General features: G+C 45.1%; 1 protein-coding gene across 1 annotated transcript in view; it reads left to right on the top strand.

Annotated features, from left to right (window-relative positions):
• LOC8052798 (cytochrome P450 2J2-like) overlaps nt 1-13,526 on the top strand; it is a 30,131-nt gene extending 16,605 nt beyond the window's left edge. Inside the window, exons 7-9 of the mRNA XM_042290261.1 lie at nt 2,246-2,504; nt 11,774-11,964; nt 13,348-13,526. Coding sequence (XP_042146195.1) covers nt 2,246-2,504; nt 11,774-11,964; nt 13,348-13,526 — 629 coding nt within the window. The remainder of the gene's footprint in view (nt 1-2,245; nt 2,505-11,773; nt 11,965-13,347) is intronic.
• The last annotated feature ends 5,892 nt before the right edge of the window (nt 13,527-19,418 follow it).

Genomic DNA, 19,418 nt, shown 5'->3' with positions numbered 1-19,418 from the left:
CAGTTGTAGTGACGTTCGAACCCTCAGCTCCTATTGGCTCTGATTGAGGTATAGGGGGTAGACCTCAATGCGATTTGTCTTGAGGTCTACCCACTATTATTTCAATCAGAGCCAATCAGAGCTCTGCGTACTGATGGAACCAGAACCCCTAAAGGAGAAGCAGACGAACCTGAGTTCCGAATTAACTTGTGGCGCAATGTCCCGATAGGCGTATCGAGCACAAAACAAAGTACGTCGTCTGCTCGTTGCGTCTATCGGGAGACGGCGCCGTAAGTTAATAGCGTCGGTAACTCTGTCGTCTGCGAACGCGCCTAACGTCGACTTTAGCAAGAGCGTTTTGTTTCAATTTTTACAGGAAGATAGCTACCCCTTCAGTATTCACACACTAAAGGCTGACCTGCTTGGTGCACATTCGGGGAAATTATGAGCTTCCTACGTCCATCCGCCGAATTTTCCAGCTTGTTTTAGAGTGGACCGTTTGCTTGGGACACCATATTATTTCTCTCATCTCAAAAACTAAACAACTCAACCGCAAAAGAAAAAAAGAATTGTAAGTTTACTATGGTAGGAGGCCTTCGGTGTTTTGAAAAGGTCACCTAATATGAATGGATGCTGTCTGGCGACACTATACTCCGTTCACTCTTAAGTCATGCACCCTTTCTAATAGGAGTATAAACATGCAGGCACGTGCAACCAAAGCTCTGCTGAAGCCAGCGAGCTCGCGCTAAAAGCAGAGCTTCTAGTCTCAGCTAGTGCCACTAAATAAGCTACGCTTCAGAGTAAGGACACTTGGCCATATTGTGGCTTAAAATCATGGCTGGTGGTTATCTGAAGCTTTATCTGAAATAACAAGAAACGCCTTTCCGGTTTTCACAAATGTTTAAATAGTTCACGACAAAGCTAAGCAATATTACATGAGCTTCCTAACACCGAATCTAATGATGAGGAAGTCGCAGTTTTGAATTATGACGATCGGCAGTTGCGTCTGCTCTGCACAAGCAACAAAATGGCGGCGCCCAAAACAATGTCGGAGAACGAAGTGCCAATACTCTAAGCGCAGCTCTTTTAGTGGCTGTAGTCTCAGCTTAAGGGAGAACGTAGCATAACCTATCCTTCTGAGTACCAACCTCTCCTTTCATAATGTATTATGCATCACCAGCCCCAGATGGTAACTCCCTCCAAAACTCAAAGGTAGAAAGGGAGTTACTAGCCAAAGGATCAGGTCAGTAGAAGTTAAGGGGCTAATACGCTGTGTGGGAACCCATTGATTAAGTGTATAGTGAGTACGAGATGAACGGCTCACGGGCAGCGCTTGTGCCCAATTCGTGTTAATATCTCCCATGCACAAGTTACGAGTTATCCGCCCCAGTTGTCACCTTTAACTTTTTCGTTCACCAATCACGAGAAATCTGCCATCATTATGTCAGAAATGCCTCATACACAGACGATGCGATAGATATGATAGTGGCCGAACCGAAATACCGATCTCATAAGCCAGCTTGGCCACGCCACCACCGCCGCAATGGGTCGAGGAGACTTTAGCTTTTTTACGCGTGCACGACAACCTCAAGTTCTGCGTCGTGCACTACACGCGACGGCACGAGCTTTTTTCGCACAGTGTCGCCTTCCTCCGGTGAGCTAAACCTATGGCTGCGTCACGCACGCTCCGCACGCATGGTGAGATCGGTCAATTGCAGAAGGGGTCCATCGTGAAGTACCTAAACTTGAAAAGGCTTTAGCAGAAATATCACTGCGAACCCCCATCCTCCCAGACCTGGTCTCACCCTTTTTTCATTGGCAATGAAAGTCATTGTATTATTCATTGAAGACTTAAAATACGCGGGGCGTGGCACTTCCCGCGGATGTTATTATTGCTGCGCCGCCGTTCAAGTAGCTGCATTAGCCGAAAGGGTGTCCAGATTGCAGAGTATGTTTTAATAAGGGTGTAGTATGCTCGTGGTGCCTTAATTTAGATCAAATAAAGCTAAGCGTGTCCGTTGACACACAATTAATATCCCTCCTTCGGGGCTCAACAATAATATAACGAAGACGCACTCGGTCGGCGGTAAAAATAAAGCGAAGGATGCGTCAGGCGCGTGGAGTCAACAGTACTTCCTGACTTTCTAAGGTATCTTGTTATTTCCGTTCACTGGTCAGACATTCATCACGTCCATCTTGTAGCTTGTTGTAATTCTGGTTAGCGCTTGGTAAGCTTTATTCCATTGTTGTATACATCTCTCTGCAGAAAATAATCTCCTGGGAAGCACCGCGGAATTTCTTCTGACCGGAACGGGCCCCCCTTCGAGTCAGATTTTCTGGTTTCTTCACATTTGTGCCCAGAATCCCAACTCGGTACAGAACAAAATCCAGAAGGAAATTGATGATATCGTCGGACCTCACAGGCAGCCTACATGGAAGGACCGTAAGAGCATGCCCTTCACCATGGCCAGCTTGAAAGAGGGACTGCGATGGAAGACAATAGGAATCATCAGTGGCTCCAGGGGGTAGGTACTCCCCTTTCCTGCCACGTTTTCTTGTTAGTACGACAGTGAACCTCACAAAACTACTTCCAGTCCCTGCCGTGCTTCAGCAAATTAATTGCGGTGGGAGTCGAGACGCTGCCCACTCCTGCAATGTGCATTTCGCTAGCGTACTTGTACAAAGCCTTGGAGCCTGCTCACGACGTAAGGCAGGATGTAGCCACTCACACACCTCGGTCATCGTCGTCAATACCCCCCCCCCCCCCCCCCACCCTGTTGGCAGCAGTCCCGAACTTCCCGAAAACGAGAAAAGAAATGGACGACAGCGTGGAGACGAGGAGGAAAGCGTGGTTTATGAAAACGTACGCGAGCGCCGAAACGTTCGCGTTTTCTACTTTTTTTTACGTGCACGTGTTTTTTTCTTTGTGTGTGTGTGTGTGTGTGCACACAGCAGGAGCCTGTTCTCTCTGGAGAGCTCTTTACACTGTCGCGTTTAAACTTAGCAGAACGTTAGGCCCCTTAAGTTTAAACGTGGTGGACTTACGTACCCCTGAATTTGGCGGAAGGTGTTCATATGACACTGTAACGTCACGTGACGCCTTGATAGCTCGTCACACTGACATCCCGTGGCGCCATGTCGAGATAAATGACTATACTCCCGCTACATTTTGCTTAGAAATTCTTTAGGTTTAGCGGAAGTATTAAACACTGCATTTAGAGGGCCACTGTGACGTCACGTGGCACGGCATCACGTTACACGATGACGTACCTGTTACAATCCGTTATGGTTCCGTTTTGACTTTGGTTTTGGAGCGCTATCATTATCTTGATCAAACATGGCAGTTCAGTAAACATGCCACCTCGTGGGTCTCCTATAAAAAGACACACATAACATGGTGTCAGAAGCGGCAAGAAGTGCGAAACGGCTCTAAAACAATTAAGAACCACTGAGCAACGAACAAACTTCATGAGACCGTAAGTGCGCCGCGAGCGAACGACCGCGACGACGTGACGGCGCTGCCCGACCAAGAGAATGGCGAGCAACATGGCGATCCAGCCACCAGAGAAAATGTGCCTCACCGGAGACCTTCGTGCCAACTGGAAGTCCTTCAAGCAACGCTTCGAACTGGACGTGACCGTAACAGGTCAAAATAACGAGTCAGACGAACAAAAGATTGCACTGCTGCTTACTCTAGCGGGATCAGGCGTCATCGACGTGTAAAACACGTTGGACTTCAGCGAGCCGACAGCGACCGTTCCAGAACTGAAAAAAGTGCTAAGCCTCGTGGAGGAGAAGTTCGACAAGTACTTCGCGCCCAGAAGAAACGAAGTGTACGCTCGATACCTAATACGATGCAGGAAGCATGAGCCGCGTGAAGCCTTCGACGCGTTCCTCAGATATCTCAAAGTGAAGGCGAAATACTGCAACTACGAAGGGCAGCGAGACAAGATGATCCGCGACCAAGTCATTTTTTGGGTCAACAATGAAGAGGTCCGCATGAAACTGTTTGAACTGGAGGACCCAACGCTAGAGACTGTAGCAAAGGAATGCCTCGTGCACAAAGCGTCGGCGAATCAGCTCGACGCATTCAGGCATGATCCCACCGTGACCAAGGGCGACACAGGCCCTTGCACGCCATGAAGACAAACAAACCCAAGCAGCACGCTGTGAAGCCATTACCCACCAAACCGTGCAGGTACTGTGGAAAGATTCACGTTTTCAAGAAAGCTGCATGTCTTGCATGGGGTAAAGAATGTAGCAAGTGCAGAAAGAAAAATCACTTTGCTAAGCAATGCAAGTCGAAAGACAGCGTCCGAGCGATACAAGAGAGCGACTCAAGCTCTGAGAAAGTCCTCTCTCTGCACAAGTAGAAGGACGGCATCTTTGTTGCGCTTGAGATGAGAGACAAGGGTGAGATCAGATTCCAGGTCGACAGTGGAGCCTCTGTGAATCTGATTCCAGAAAGGTTTGTACGAAACAAGAAGCTTGAAGAAGCATACTCGTACCTTAAGATGTACAACGGAACAACCATCGTTCCAAAGGGCAAGTGCAGACTCCATTTCAGAAATCCAACGACGCAGAAGAAGTGCTCGGTTGCGTTTGTCCTTGTGGACAAGCACTTTGCACCACTGCTGGGAAGAGAAACCTCTGAAAAAATGCCACTGATCAGTATCAACTACGACCTTGCCTCAACTGTCCAGAACAAGACGATGTCACAGCATGAACTACTGATGAGCATGTACCCAGTTGTCTTGGGAAACGAACAAAGTTGCTTCCCTGGTCAAGTACCCCTGAAAGTTTAACCGTCGGTTGAACCTCCGTCGACTGCCTGCAGAGCACCCGTGAGCATCAAACCGAATCTACAGAAACTGCTTAGGGAACTAACGGCAAAGAAAATCATCGCCAAGGTTGATGAACCTAAGCAGTGGGTCAGTCGCATGGTTGTTGCCACCAAGAAAGACGGTGAGCTACGGATCTGCATCGATCCACAAGCACTCAACCAAGCTCTCAAGAGGGAACGATACCCGTTGCCATTCCTGGAGGATGTGTTGACAGAACTGACAGAAGCAAGAGTATTCTCCCAGCTTGACCTGCTCAACCGATACTGGCACTGCATGCTTGACTCAGAGTCTAGCCTGCTCACGACCTTTAAGACGCCATTCGGACGGCACGAGTGGCTTCGACTACCCTTTTTGTTTAACAGCTAGCGGCGAAACCTTTCAAAAGCGGCTGCAGAGCGCGTTGGACGACCTAGAAGGTGTGACCTGCGTGGCAGACGACATCATAGTGTACGGAAAGGGTCCCAACGAAGACGTTGCACAGAAGAAACACAAGAACCTTCACAGTCTTATGCTGAGATGTCATGAACAAGGCATTCGCATTAACAAGTCCAAGCTTACTGAACGCTGAAGAGATTACTTTCATGAGTCACAAGCTAAAATCACGTGGATTGGAGATCGACCACGACAAGGTAAAAGCCATTCTCAACTTGGATGCACCTTCAGTCGTGAGTAGAGTGCTGCGGATTCGTGGAATGGTGAACAATCTGGCAAGATTTGTGTCGGGTATGTCCGACATTATGGAGCCACTCAGGAGACTGACAACTAAGAATGCAGAGTGGGCGTGGACCTATCAGCAGGACCGAACATTCAAGAAATTGAAAGAACTGCTGTCCTCTCCACCGGTCCTCGAGCTCTATGATTCCCACAAGGAACTCTCAATACAATGTGACACCAGCGACAAAGGCTTGGGAGTTGTTCTGCTACACGAGGGCTCTTCAATCTGCTATGCAAGCCGTGCTCTGACAGCACCTTAGACCAGGTATGCCCAGATAGAGAAAGAGATGTTTGCTCTAAACAAGTTCGACCAGTGTTCCTTTGGCAGACATACGACTGTGATCTTCGACCACAAGCCACCCCAGAGAATCACAAAGAAAGCCCTTGACAAGGTACCTAAGCGGCTGCAAAGCATGTTGCTGTAGTACAGAGATATGACTTCACAGTCAAGTACTGCCAAGGAAAAGAATTTGTTGTAGCAGATACGATTCCAGGAGCCTACTTAAAAGACACAGGTCGTGACTTACCTGCAGAGGAAGTCAATTTTGTCTGTTGTTGGCGCATAAAGCCTAAACCCTCGAAACAATCAATGAACAGTTCCAAAGTGACCAACTGCTGCAAAACCTGACATGATTAATCCTGAAAGGATGGCGAAGAGAGTAGTCGAGTCTCCCGGAAGGAACCTCTGCATACTTCAATTTTCGTGACGAACTTGCAGTTGAGGTTGGTGTGATCTACAAGGGACAGAGAGCAGCCATACCTCTGAGTATGCGTGCTGACATAAAGCAAACCCTTTATGCGTCGCACCTGAGGATAGAGAGCTGACTTCGAAGGGCAAGGGAGTGTGTCTTCTGGCCCGGAATGAATGCTGAAATTAAAGATTTCTTCTTGTCCTGTCAGGTGTGCCAGAGGCACAGCCACGCGCAATTGAAGGAACCTTTATTGCCTCACCGCAGCCAGCGCGTTCATGGGGAGAGTCGGCATCAAAATTATGGAATAGTAGAATTGGAACTTCCTCGTCACTGTCGATTACTTCAGCAACTTCTGGGGGCTGGATGAACTGACTTCAACCACAGCTTCTGCAATCATCAGGAAACTTAAAGCACACTTTGGCAGGTATGGCATACCTGCAGTGCTCATCAGCGACAACGGTCCTCAGTTCGCCAATGCTGTATTTGCCAAGTTTGCTACTCAGTGACAGCTCATACACAACACCTCAAGTCCAGCTAGGTCATGCCCAATGCAACGGAATGGTTGAATCGGCTGTCAAGACTGAAAATTCGCTTCTCAAGAAGGCCTTAGAGGGTGGTCACGATCTACAGTTTTTTCCGGATCACCGCAACACCCCTTGTCACAGCAGAAAGGCAAGCCCAGCACAACTAATGATGGGCAGGAGGGCTCGAACCACTCTACCGACAACAAATGCACTCTTGAAGCCACGCACTCTAAACTGACAAACAGAGTGAAAGAACAAAACAAGACGGATGCAAAACTACCACAACAAGACTGCGAGAGAACTCCCAACTCTGAAAAAGGTGGACACCGTCAGAGTTCAACCGTTCACCCCTGGATCACGATGGGAAAAAGGTACAGTCATGGAACCTGTGACAACCAGATCATACATCGTAAACATCCATGGCAAAATACTGAGAAGGAGCATGGTACATCTACGACAAGTTCCTGCAACTGCCCAAACGGCAGCAAGCCCAGTGAAGAATCCAACAGTTATGCAAGAGGTAACTACTGGCACAGACACTGCTAATACAGCGTCAGAGCAAGCACCAGTGACACTGCATGAATCAGCAAGCAATCAATCACCAAAGACAACGGATGGTCGGAAGGACGGTTCACAAGAACCATCGGTACAGCGCAGACACCGACCTGTTAGGAAGTAGCTGTTACTGCGACACCTCAGTGACTTTGCAGTGTCATAGTTAAGACTGTCTTCTTTCCCTCAAAGAAAAAAGGATATTACAATATCTTATGGTTTCGTTTTCACTTTGGTTTCGGAGCGCTATCATAATCTTGATCAGACAATAAAAACATGGCTGTTAAATAAACATGCTGCCTCGTGGGTCTCCTATAAAAAGACACACAAAACAGTTCCAATGTCTTGACGCTGCGGCTTTGAAACAAAGCGGTTCACATACTTTCATAGCAAGCGACATTATTAGCAGATTTTTGTTTGATATATGCTATGTGCTAGCATGCGTGGTTGGCAGTGTCTTGACCTAATGTGAACCCCAAAGTTACGCTTCATATTCTAAATTTTACGCGACCAAAGCTCACAACGAAGACTTGTCGTTGTTCAAAGATATTACAAAAGTTGATAAGGAAGTAAACGGCCTAAATGCCATATCAGGGAATGTTTGAAGGCGTCAAGGTTTGACCCTGTTGCCGTAAGTGCTAAAAGAACCTAGCTTCTATATGTGAATTATGACGATAGTCGGTCATTCTAAGTGGCTGCGACTTCATTGATCTTGAAGTGGGCATATGCCGTAGCAATGCTTTCAAAAGTGGAGCGCAGCCTGCGATATTTAAAATAAGGATATTATTAGTGGGCCTGTAAAACGAGCAAAGAGTGCAGGACACCAAAGACGTTCCGACACGCGGGCCTTGCAACACTATTGGATTTCAGTGGGTCTCACTTTACGCAATCATACGGCACTCGTCTGCCCAAGTATACTCGCGCGCAACGATAGTAACCCAGAAGATTATTTTTGTTGGGATGTAAAAAGAAAAACGAACACGAACTGTTTTCTTAAGTCTCCTTCATTCAGATTGATGACGTAGTGGTGAAGATTCCAGTGTTGACGTATGCAGAGAGAAACTGAAAGAGAAAGATGAGAGCATGCGGTGGACGTCAGAGTGCCGAGCTCTGATTCGAAGGATTAGTGTGTAGACGCAAGACCTAGCAGCTCTTGTTTGCATACCTACTGTCTCCCTCCAGTCAGAACAAGCAAGAGTGATCGTCTGCTCCTCGTATACACCAACTCATGTTTAAAAATAAATCGGAGCGCCCCTAGCGTACGCCACCGGCGCCGCGCATGCGCGGTGGACGGTGGGCAAGAAGCCTGCCGTCGCCCATAAACAAACCAATGCATTGCGTTGTTTTCGGCGTCGGTGGGAGTCCCCGTGCTCTTTTTCGCGTTGGAATTGATTTTACGTCCTCCTAACAATGGCTGACTACTTGAGCGGCTTCAGCAAAATTAACGAGGCACATTTTTGCGTGAATAATGTGACTTGCGGTGATTCATTCCACGTGGACGCCGCAGAATGGCCGCTAAAGCCTGACTCCCACGATGAGATGCTGCTCGCTATATTCAGTCGCGACGTCGCTCGGGCTGCAAAAGCGTGGACCCTAGCTGAGATGGTGGACGTCGATACTGAAAACCGCAAGTAGAATCGGGCATTATAAATCGGTGATGGCCACTGGTAACAATGATCAACATCTTCTTGTATCTACTGTTTACACTTAGCCTACGTACCCCAACCAACCTTCAAAAGTGTTTTGAGGCCTGCACTTAGTTCTTATTGCAATTACCGGGTCAACGTTTGGTTTACAGACCGCTGTCGTTTGAACGCGCTGACGACAAAAAGCAGACAAGTTCGAAACAGCAGACGACAGTTCGAACGCATGCGAAATGGAATGCGGGCAAGAAGCACCGCGTCCCGCGTCCACAAACCATTAGAATGTCACGTTGTCGGCGTCTGTGTGAGTCTGCATACTCTTTTTGGCGTTGGAATTGTCGATTATACGTCCTCATAGCAATGTCTTACCACTTTAATCGCCTGAGCGAAACTATCAAGGCTCGTTACACCGCTAAACTTTCCATAAATAATTTGACGTGCGGTGATTCATTCACGTGAACGCCACAGAATGGACGCCAAAAACCACGATGAGATTCTTCTAAATATTTTCGGTCCCGACGTCGCTCATGCTGCAAAAGTGTAGAAGTTTTTTCGCTCCTGACGTCGATATTGAAATTCGGAAGCGGAAACAGACCAAGCCTAACAAGTCGTTGATGGCCACTGGTACCAATGATCAACATCTTGTATGTACTGCTTACACCGAGCCTACTTAAGTCGTTTAATCCTGCAATTACTTCTTATTGCAATCACCGGGTCAAAGTTTGGTCTACGGGCCACTTTTGTTTGAGCGAGCAGACGACAAAAAGCAGACAAAATCGAATGAGCAGACGAAAGTTCGGACGATCAGGTGGCCGTGTGAATTTGAAGACGCTCCGAACCCGCGGGTGGCCCGGACAACTTGGCGGTTTTCTCTCGTTCATGCTGGAACAAAACAAATACATCTGGCGACCACAAAATGTTGCCCGCACAAGCAATCGTAGTTCGACATCGTCTGGTTTACTCTTTTCACGGCTACTATCCACGTACTGGGACGAACGGAGCGGGCAGTAACACATGAAAACGGATCTTCAAACCTTTCCATACTCTATTGGTACAGCCCCCGTCGCAGCATTTTGACGAAAATGCAGGTTTTTTTTTCTGGTTTCTCCGAAAAGAAGACAAGAATGCTTGTCTCGCACGGCGACTTCTGCCCACCGCCTCAGACCGGAAGTGCGTCCGACGCGCCACCACCGCGGCGTGACGTAGGAGAGTTGAGTTCGTGTATAGAACCTGGCGTTCGAACGTCGAACGGCAGCGTCTAGGGTTCTACATCAAGGCCGTTCGCAATGAGCAAACGAAGTTCTTGTTTGCTCTGATTCGAGGGAGACAGTAGTTATGGAGACAACGGCAGCTAGCATTCTCGTGTACCCACTAATCCTTCCAATCAAAAGCTCTACACTCTGACGTCAGGGCGAGCTCTCCTATTATTCTCTCACTCAGTATACTTCCATACAGAACTGTTTTTTTTTTATTCACTTACTATTACTCATGCGGTTTACGTGTAGAGCAGGGGTGGCCAAGCTGCGGCTCGCGAACCGCATGCGGCTCTTCGCGAGTTAAAGTGCGGCTCGCAGCTCCCTTCCCTTCCCCTCCCCCGTCTCCCTCCTGGTCACACAAGCACTCCCCCCAAAAGAGAAATGGAACGAAGAACAGGTTGCGGTTTGGTGGTCTTGTGCTACTGCTACCTTACATACAGTTGGACGGCTTTTGACTCGGATACATTGAAAATAGTTCAGGTTTCATTTATTGCTCTCGACAAAAGTCCCCCCCCCCCCCAACCCCGCTTTCCACCACAGCTCTTGGAAGCTTCGTGGTTTTGTTTGCAGCTCTTAGGCCGGGTCAGTCTGGCCAACCCTGGTATAGAGTATGGAAGATGAAACAATGAAAACATTTTAATCTCGAAGAAGTTCACGATTTTCCAATGGTGTAATGAAAGCAAACTATGATCTCACCAATACAAGATGTTCCGCCCTTCGAAATGACGACTGTACCGTAAAGATAAAATAAAATGTAAACCAGACTTGCACGCGGCGTAGTCACTTTTCAAATATAGTTATGAGTGGCGCCTGTATGTCTGGTTTCTCCCTCGTGTCCGTTGTTTATTGCGCCTTACACCATGATTTCAAACGTTCACTAACTAGCCCAACTACAAGTTCTTCGACTTAGTTACCACATGCTGTAAACTGTGCCTTATTGTTCTTAACGAGGTCAACAAATTTTGTGTTTTTAAATGTGTGCTGCAAAAACTATGCACCCTGCAGCAAAGCTATGCCAATGACAGCTGATTTTATGGGATTGCATAGAAAATACATGTGCCTTCGTCATGTGACCACGTCGCCTTACGTCAGGTAATATGGTGTCACAATGTCACGGAACATACTGCCACGTGACATTACATACGTCACTTCAGAACGTGCCGTTAGTGACTTCACGGTGTAACGTGACATTGCGTTATGTCACAGCGTCTCTTGTCTTTTACTTCAAGTGACACTACCACTCGTGTCACTTGAGAACATCGAGTGAAGTCGGGTAATGTGATGTCGTCACAGTGTCACATGACACTGTGCCACGTGACGTCCCGTTAATAATCAAATTGTGCCAACAACACACATCTCATGAACGCACCGCTTCTCCTACAATGCGATTGTGCATGTGACAGTTTAATAGGCAGCTGCCATTATTTAAATAAACAGTTTCAGATAACTACTAATATTCTCTAAAATTTAGATTTTGGGGCGGCATCGCTTTGAATTCGTTTCTTGTTTTTTTTTTTTTTTTTTTTTTGGGGGGGTTATTGAACATGTTTTGTTTTTTCTATCTTGCAGAATACTAAAAGACACCTTTATCGGCGAATACTTCATTCCTAAGGGCACCATTGTTTTCTTAAATTTGAGGGCGGTGCACAAAAATCCGGCTTACTGGAACAATCCCGACGAATTTGACCCAACAAGATTCATGACGAGTGACGGCAAATTGCTCGAAAAGAACGAGGACTGCTTCGTACCATTCGGAGTCGGTAAGTAGAATCCAGAGATATAATTTCCTAGAATCTGTTATGAGCAAACAAAGTCAAGCTATTGATAATAAAAATGTTTTCAAAACAGTTTACTCAATAATGTAATTTTGACAAATTACAAAATTAATTTGACGAAGTTGTTAAAGCCGTGTAGTCCGCCTAATTTTTGAAAATATATTTTAAGATTTCCTCTTATTAATATGCCGTCACTTCAAAAACAAAAACAAAAACAAAAAAAGAACTATTCAGATGTTAGACATTCGTCGTGCAATGACAAACCAGTCTCCCTACCTTGATATTCCACCATTTCGTATGACATATTCATTCATGGAAATCAAAAGTGACTATATGGGTCATTGTTAACAGCTAGACATTTACAGTTCTACAGAGCTAGTAATTTCTTCATTCACAAACAAATCAAAATAAAAAACAGCCACCTATGGGCGATCGTCTTTAAATTTTTAATGAATAAATTATTCTCCCCTTAATAAAACCAAAAACATGCTTCACATAATTTGTTTGTTTTTAGGCGAGGATTCCATTTAGAAGATGGCGTCTTTCAAATGCGCTAGTTCTGTCAAAAAGCAGTTGCCGAAAAATAACGTTTTACTTAGTTTTACCAGGTCATTTGTTCGAGATGCTATTTATGTTCGATCCTAATGAAACTTTCTGTAGATTGTGCGTTCTAAACTTTATTTCTCGATAATACAAACTATTTTTAATAAATGCACGTTGTACGTACTACTTTACTTTGTAAAACTATGTCCAACCTTTAGTTTCTTACAAGGTCGAATACAAAAATAAATAGAACCCGTGTGCGTAAGTGCCTCCTATAACTGTCATGCGTCGTATGGTATATCGTTCTCTAATAAAAACGAATTGATAAAAAAAATCATGTTAAGCTAGACATTACAATCTTGATACATTTTAAAGATTAATATCCCTTATAAAAATACATTCAGCTTAAGTATAAAAAAATCCGGGGACTGGCTGCGTACTGAACACTCCTTAATGATTGAAATTTTGATGTTCGAGCGCCATCAGCGATGATACGAAAAGTGGACGATTAATGACGACTCTCAGATGATTCACGTCATGAATGTTATTGGTGCTGTATTATACTCTCAGAGGACGATGGATTTTAGTTTCCAGTCGCCATTTTGTTGCTCATTCTTTATTACAACGCCGCCCAAAATTGTCTGTTGAAGTGAAAACGCGAAAGAAAATGAACAGGTCTTTAACAAAAGGCTTGACAATGGAGCACGTAGGAACCAGTATGCAGTTTGTTTTAGCACTAAGTATAGTGATTTTATTACCTTGGGGTTGTTTACGTTTATTGAAATGCTGTTATACCTCCGGTCATACTTCATTTATTTTTTCTAGGCAGAAGAAATTGTCCAGGCCAGGTTCTAGGCAACGCCCAGCTGTTCTTGTACACCACAACACTGCTGCAGAAGTTCAACGTTTTTCCCGAATACCAGGACCAGCTAGACATCATAGGTTCCGTAGACCTAGCAGAGATTGATCCCCGTGTTCAAAGATTGCGCTTTGTCCCGCGATAACATCCTCGCCAAGAAGGAAATTATGCTGCTGCCGTATACGTGTGGGCGAAAAATAATCAAGTCTTACGATATCTCACTATAGTAAACAATTGTGCACTCTCAGAAAAAAAAAAAAAAAAAAAACAGGTATAGGCTTACACCCCTTGTCCCATATAAGACACCCCAAAGCTTCATTTCGACGTACAGTGTGCTGACGTCGAACTGACGGCCTCAACTTTTACGAGGTGATCGAGAACGGCGAGATAAACCTCATTAAACAGCTGAAGCACGTATCAAAGACTGCAGAAGAGAAACACTGAGGTTTTGCAGTAATACCAAGAAAACCCTAATTACTTGTTTTCTTGTCAACAACACGCACATTAGCTATTTCAATAGGTTGTACCACTCGGTTATCAAGCCACATGTGAAAGTTAGGAACGACGGTTCGCGACTTCAGCGCGCTGTACGTCCAACTCAAGTTTTGGAGAGTCGTATATGGGACAAGGGGTGTGAGACTATACCCTTTTTTTTTTTTCTGAGAGTGTGGACACGCAAGGTATAGACCTTTTCTGCAAGGGCGCCGCCATCTTGAATTAACGTCACTTCCAGTATGGGCGAAAACATTGTTTTGCCTTTGCCACGCAAATAGAAGGCATTTAGGAGATAAGCGTAACCGTCACCCATTCTTGTTTTGCCTCCCCTCTATTTTTTTACTATTTTCAGGTTGAAACGTTTAAGTATTTTTTCGTCGCCCATACCGGATACGCCTATTAGGTGGCTTGGGACGAGAGTACACAGAAAAGGTCTATATACGTTTTCGTTTGCTGTGTATGGGCGGCGCCATAACTGGCCTTCGTTTTTGTTTTCTTTATTTCTGTTCGCTTTGCTTCTTCACTGGGGTTACACAAGTATTTGTTTACCTTCCAGACATCGCAGTGCCCTTGACCTCAAAGCGTGCTTTTGTATTGATTTTGTCCGTGCTCATCTTGGTGGTCGGTCATCTCGGCGAGGCGGCAGAAGGTCAAGTGTGGCGGCGCAAATCTGGTACAGGTGAAAATGATCTGTGGCTTATTCTTGTATTCAAGAGAACAAAATTAGGTTCTGGTGGTTGGGGCAAATTAGCACCAGGCGTTGATTTTGGCCCCGCCTTTATGTTCGCTATATACGCCGCATTATTTGTAAGGAGACGTCACATCTCTTCACAACCTTCATTCATTTTCTCTCTTTCTCTTTCTCTACGGAACGTTGTCAAAATGTCTTCACATTTCTAGTATCTTTGAGACTAATAAATACTTGGTGTGTGATCAAAGTGCATTCAAATAAACTCAATAGCTGCACAAAACAGTCAATCACCCACATGTTTGCTAGGTGAAGCATAGTGATTTAGGTCCGCCTCCCCCATTGATCCTCCCCTAAACACACACACACACACACACACACACACACACACACACACACACACACACACACACACACACACACACACACACACACACACACCTTTCTTTTTAACGCTTCGTTTCAGAAAGTGTAACAAATTTTCTTTGTATTACAGCAAAAACTAATCTTGCTTGGAATTTTTTTTTTCTTACACAAGGATTGAATCTTTTTGTCTAAAAGCCAATGTCAACAAAATCCCTGCACAAGGCAAGTATAGTCGCTCTACAGCAACTTGGCATGGTATCACCTGGTATCAGGGGACCGCCGCCGTAGCCTCATGCTAACCTTTAGCTTTTTTTTTTTTTTCTTTTTTTTTGTACGCTTTCTGCTGATCCCGCTAGCACCGGAGCTTCCTTTTCGTGTTTCTATACAAAATTTCACTCTAAACTCACTTCATGTATTTCATTTACTGACACTGTCAGTCCCGTAGTGAAATTACATTGGTGGAAATTACAACGTAAAATACGAAAAATTAACAGAAATAGTAAACAGATTACATTGTTACAAACGGCATCTTTAAACTCGGCACTTTCAACTATGTCGAAGATGTGAGTGGGAAAGCGATTTCAATCCAAAGATGTCATTGGTATCAAAGACTGGTGAAAACTTGATCTGTGACAAGGGGGATAGCTACTTTATTTCGATGATCGATACGCGAAAAAAACGTAAGAGGGTTCAGTTATCAAAAGTTGTAAGTGCGGGTTATAATGATAAACTTTATAAAACAAGATAGTCTGGATACTTTTCTGCGAAGAGAGTGGATAGGCGGGCCCAAAGTGTTTTTCATTTCAGTCACGCTGGATTTGCGATGAAAGTTATGTAAAATCAATTGGACGGAACGCTTTCGAACGGCTTCAAGCAATAATGCAAGTGATTTGGCCGGATCCCAAATGGCAGCAGCGTATTCTAGTTTACTACTGAGTAACGATTTATAAATAAGCAGTTTTAAGGACAGGGAAGTCAAAGAGAAATTTCTTTTACTAAAGCCTAGCATGCGGTTAGCTGTAGTTACATATTCAATGTGAGTGTACAAAGAAAGGTTGTTATTTATGTATATGCCAAGATACTTATATGATGTTACGGGTTCCAGTAAAACATTGCCGATGTAGTTAGACTGACAGGTCTTATTTTGAAGTGAGGCTCTCATGGATTTGCACTTCTCATTATTGAGCTTCATCTTTCATTTATTACACCAGCGCGAAATATTGTTAAGGTCCGTCTGTAGTGATTGAACATCAGAATCATTAGTTATTTGAGAGTAAATGACGCAATCGTCCGCGAAGAGACCAGTGGTTGATGAGACATGTGCTGGGAGGTCATTAATGAAGATTAGGAACAAAATAGGACCTAAAACAGAACCTTGTGGGACACCCTAAGTTACGGGGCAGGAGTGCGAGTTATTGTCGTTGACATGAACAAATTGGGAGCGATAAGATAGAAAGGATTTTATCCAAGCCAATAATTGACTATCAATGTTGAGTGTACTTAGTTTATACAAAAGGAGCCTATGTGAAGCAGTGTCGAATGCTTTAGCAAAGTCCGAGAATATGCAATCAACCTGAGATTAACGATCCAGTGAGGTATGGATATTGTGAGTAAGTGTCCAAAGTTGAGATTCACATGAAAACTGTTTCCTGAAGCCGTGTTGAGCAGGAGTGAAAAATGCATGCGCGTTAAGAAATTTTGCAAGGAATGCTTGTTAACGAGATTGGACGGTAATTACTAGGGTAGGATTTATCGCCACTTTTATCGATATGGATCACCTTCCCCACTCTCCAGTCTTCCGGGGTGGTACCGAGTTCAAGCGATTGCCGAAAAAGTTCAGTCAAAATAATAGAGGAGTAAATTGAAGTATTTCGTTAGAAACTTCGAGTTAATATTATCCACACCACTTGATGACGAAACTTTTAAATTATCAATAATTCTCACAATTCAGGTACATTCAACGTCAATGGGGTCCATGGTATCAATACTCGGCCGGCTTAAATTTGTATAATGAGAGTCATCTACACTAGAAAAGGACTTCGTGAACATTTTGTTTATTAAAGCTGCACATTCGCTTGTTTCTACCATTTCACCGTCAATGTTTCTTAGCTGTAGGGCGATTTTCTTCGAATGGTTTACAGTATTCCCAAATTGCTGAGGATTGCTGCGCAACATGAAGGGCAAGGTATTGTTGAAGAAACGAAGTTTAGCCTCTTTAATAACTGCCTCGTATATAGCAGCGGCTGAAAAATACGCTGCCAAGCGATGTTCAGCAATGGAATCCACAGAAAGTTTTGTGGCCCAGAACAATATTTTCTTTTTGTTTTAGAGTTTTCTGGGAGTTCCATTAAACCAAGGGGACCGGGCACAATTTCGTATAGTTCGTACAGGAATAATGTATTTACTTGAAAGTGAAGAAACCTTTTCTTTAAATAACGCCCAGTTAGTCTCAATAGAACGATCAGAAAACACATCAACACAAGTCTGGAAACAAAAAAAGTCCATCGACTCTCAGCAGCTTGAGAATTTCGTTGAATGTTTTGAAAGCAGTTAGAATGTGTCGTCTTTGTCCGTCTGTTCATTAGTACATAGTTATTTAACGCTAACCACTTGCTTCCGTTCAACAACTATCAAAGTGTTATGCTGTAGCTTTGTGGCAAAATCATGATTAGCTTTGAGGTTAACAGATATTTAAAACATTATCTAGTTCGTGTAAGTACACTATGTGGAATCTTGAAATAGTTTCTCTGGAAAGTTCAGGTTTTATGAAGTTCAATTTCTTATCAAGTTGAATTTTTTTAAACCTGAACTTTTCAGACTGCTTCACACACCGACATGACGCTGGGTTTTTAAGCTTTTAGTCTCATATTTCAAATACAAAATGAATGCATCTTAGTTTTATCTCCTTTCCCCATCTGATACTTTTCTATCGTCGAAATTTGTATCTCTCCCCATCCAAAATATATTGTCGCTTTATGGGGGGGGGGGGGGGGGGGGTATTTTGTTCTTGTTTCTTGCTAGTTGAATGATGTGTTTTGTGCTCCGTCCTTCTTGTTTATTCTTTCGAATGTAAAAAGGGTGCCAAGTTGCTCTCCGCCTGATGGAGAGCGAATGCCCCGCAGGGGCTTTCCCGTCAAAAGGTATCTCAACTAACGGCTACTTGTCGTGATATGGGTCCACTTCCGTCCGCCGTAGCGAAAGGTTACGTGATCACGATCTCCGACGGAGCGGTGATAACGGACATCTCAGGTCTGTCCTTGCAATCGCTGCGAATTACCAGATTATTCTGCCTCAACTGCCTACTGGGTGAGTGACTGTCAATGTGGTCTTCCTGCGTTGTGATGTAAAAGGAAGGCCCTACCGGGTGCAAGATTCTCGTCATTAACTCGAGCGGCTGGTCGGGATGAAAGACCTGGCGAATGCCGGGCCCCGGCAGATGAACCACGTCTGTGTGCTGAGAATGCGTTCACTAGCTGCCAAGCAAAGACTGGTCGATGCTAAGGAACTGACCATCAAGGTGGGTCAAAGGGGAAGGGGGGGGGGGGGGGGATGCGGTGCGTCGTCATCGACCCGGCGAACACGGCCGTGTAGGTCAGACTTCACTGGGTCCCGTACGACGTCCCGAATCGCAAGGTGAAAAGGGAGGTGGAGCCTTACGACAAGGTCTCTGAGCTAACCAGGGACCTCTTTTGGGAAGGAAATTCGAGTCTATCGAATCCAACACCCACAGTGTACGCCTGACCCTCAAGGAATGTTACATTGTCGAAAGCCTCACCCACGAGCTCCACCTGGAAAGGTTTAAGGTGCTCGTTGTTGTGTCAGTACGCGCCCGCTCTGGTGTGGACGGGCCCGCTCTGCTGCGCTGTCAGTCACCGTTATGGTCACGAGGCAGCGGACTGCGTCAAGACGTATGTCACAATGGCCTGTGACCACAGGGCAGACGACCAGACAGACTACATGATGAATGACGCCGGAGCGGAGGAGGCGGTCGGTGCTTCAGCGCCGGTGTACACTGTTAGCAAGTGCCGTGTATTTGGTGAATATTTGGGGTGAAAAACACGCTATTTACACAAATTACCATAAATTTACACGATGAGTAACGGATAATACGTTCAGATATCATGCGAGGTTGTAAAAAACGTGTTTTGGTTCGGTCATACACGCATAACCGTGTTGCCGACCTCGATAACACGCATCGCCTCCGGCGACGACCGCGGCATTGCCGGCTATCGAAGCACCGGAATGCTTGGGGACACACTTAGAAAGGACCGTCGAGACAAATGCCGCGGAAAGAAACATGTCTCGGAAACAGATAAGCACAAAAAGCAATTACGCCATGTCGCGGGACGTTGGCGAAACCTAGCGAAACCCGCGCTTACCGTGGCTCGCCGCCATTTTCTGGTCGATGGCAATGCGGCTTCCCTCATGTCGCCCATGTTTGCATTTAGTTTAGGGCTCTTGATAATAGTTTCTTACACACCACAAATA

The sequence above is a fragment of the Ixodes scapularis genome, unplaced genomic scaffold (assembly GCF_016920785.2).
Source record: "Ixodes scapularis isolate PalLabHiFi unplaced genomic scaffold, ASM1692078v2 PGA_scaffold1__304_contigs__length_218370807, whole genome shotgun sequence".
Lineage (NCBI taxonomy): Eukaryota > Metazoa > Arthropoda > Arachnida > Ixodida > Ixodidae > Ixodes > Ixodes scapularis.
This window is presented reverse-complemented; position numbering and strand designations above follow the sequence as displayed.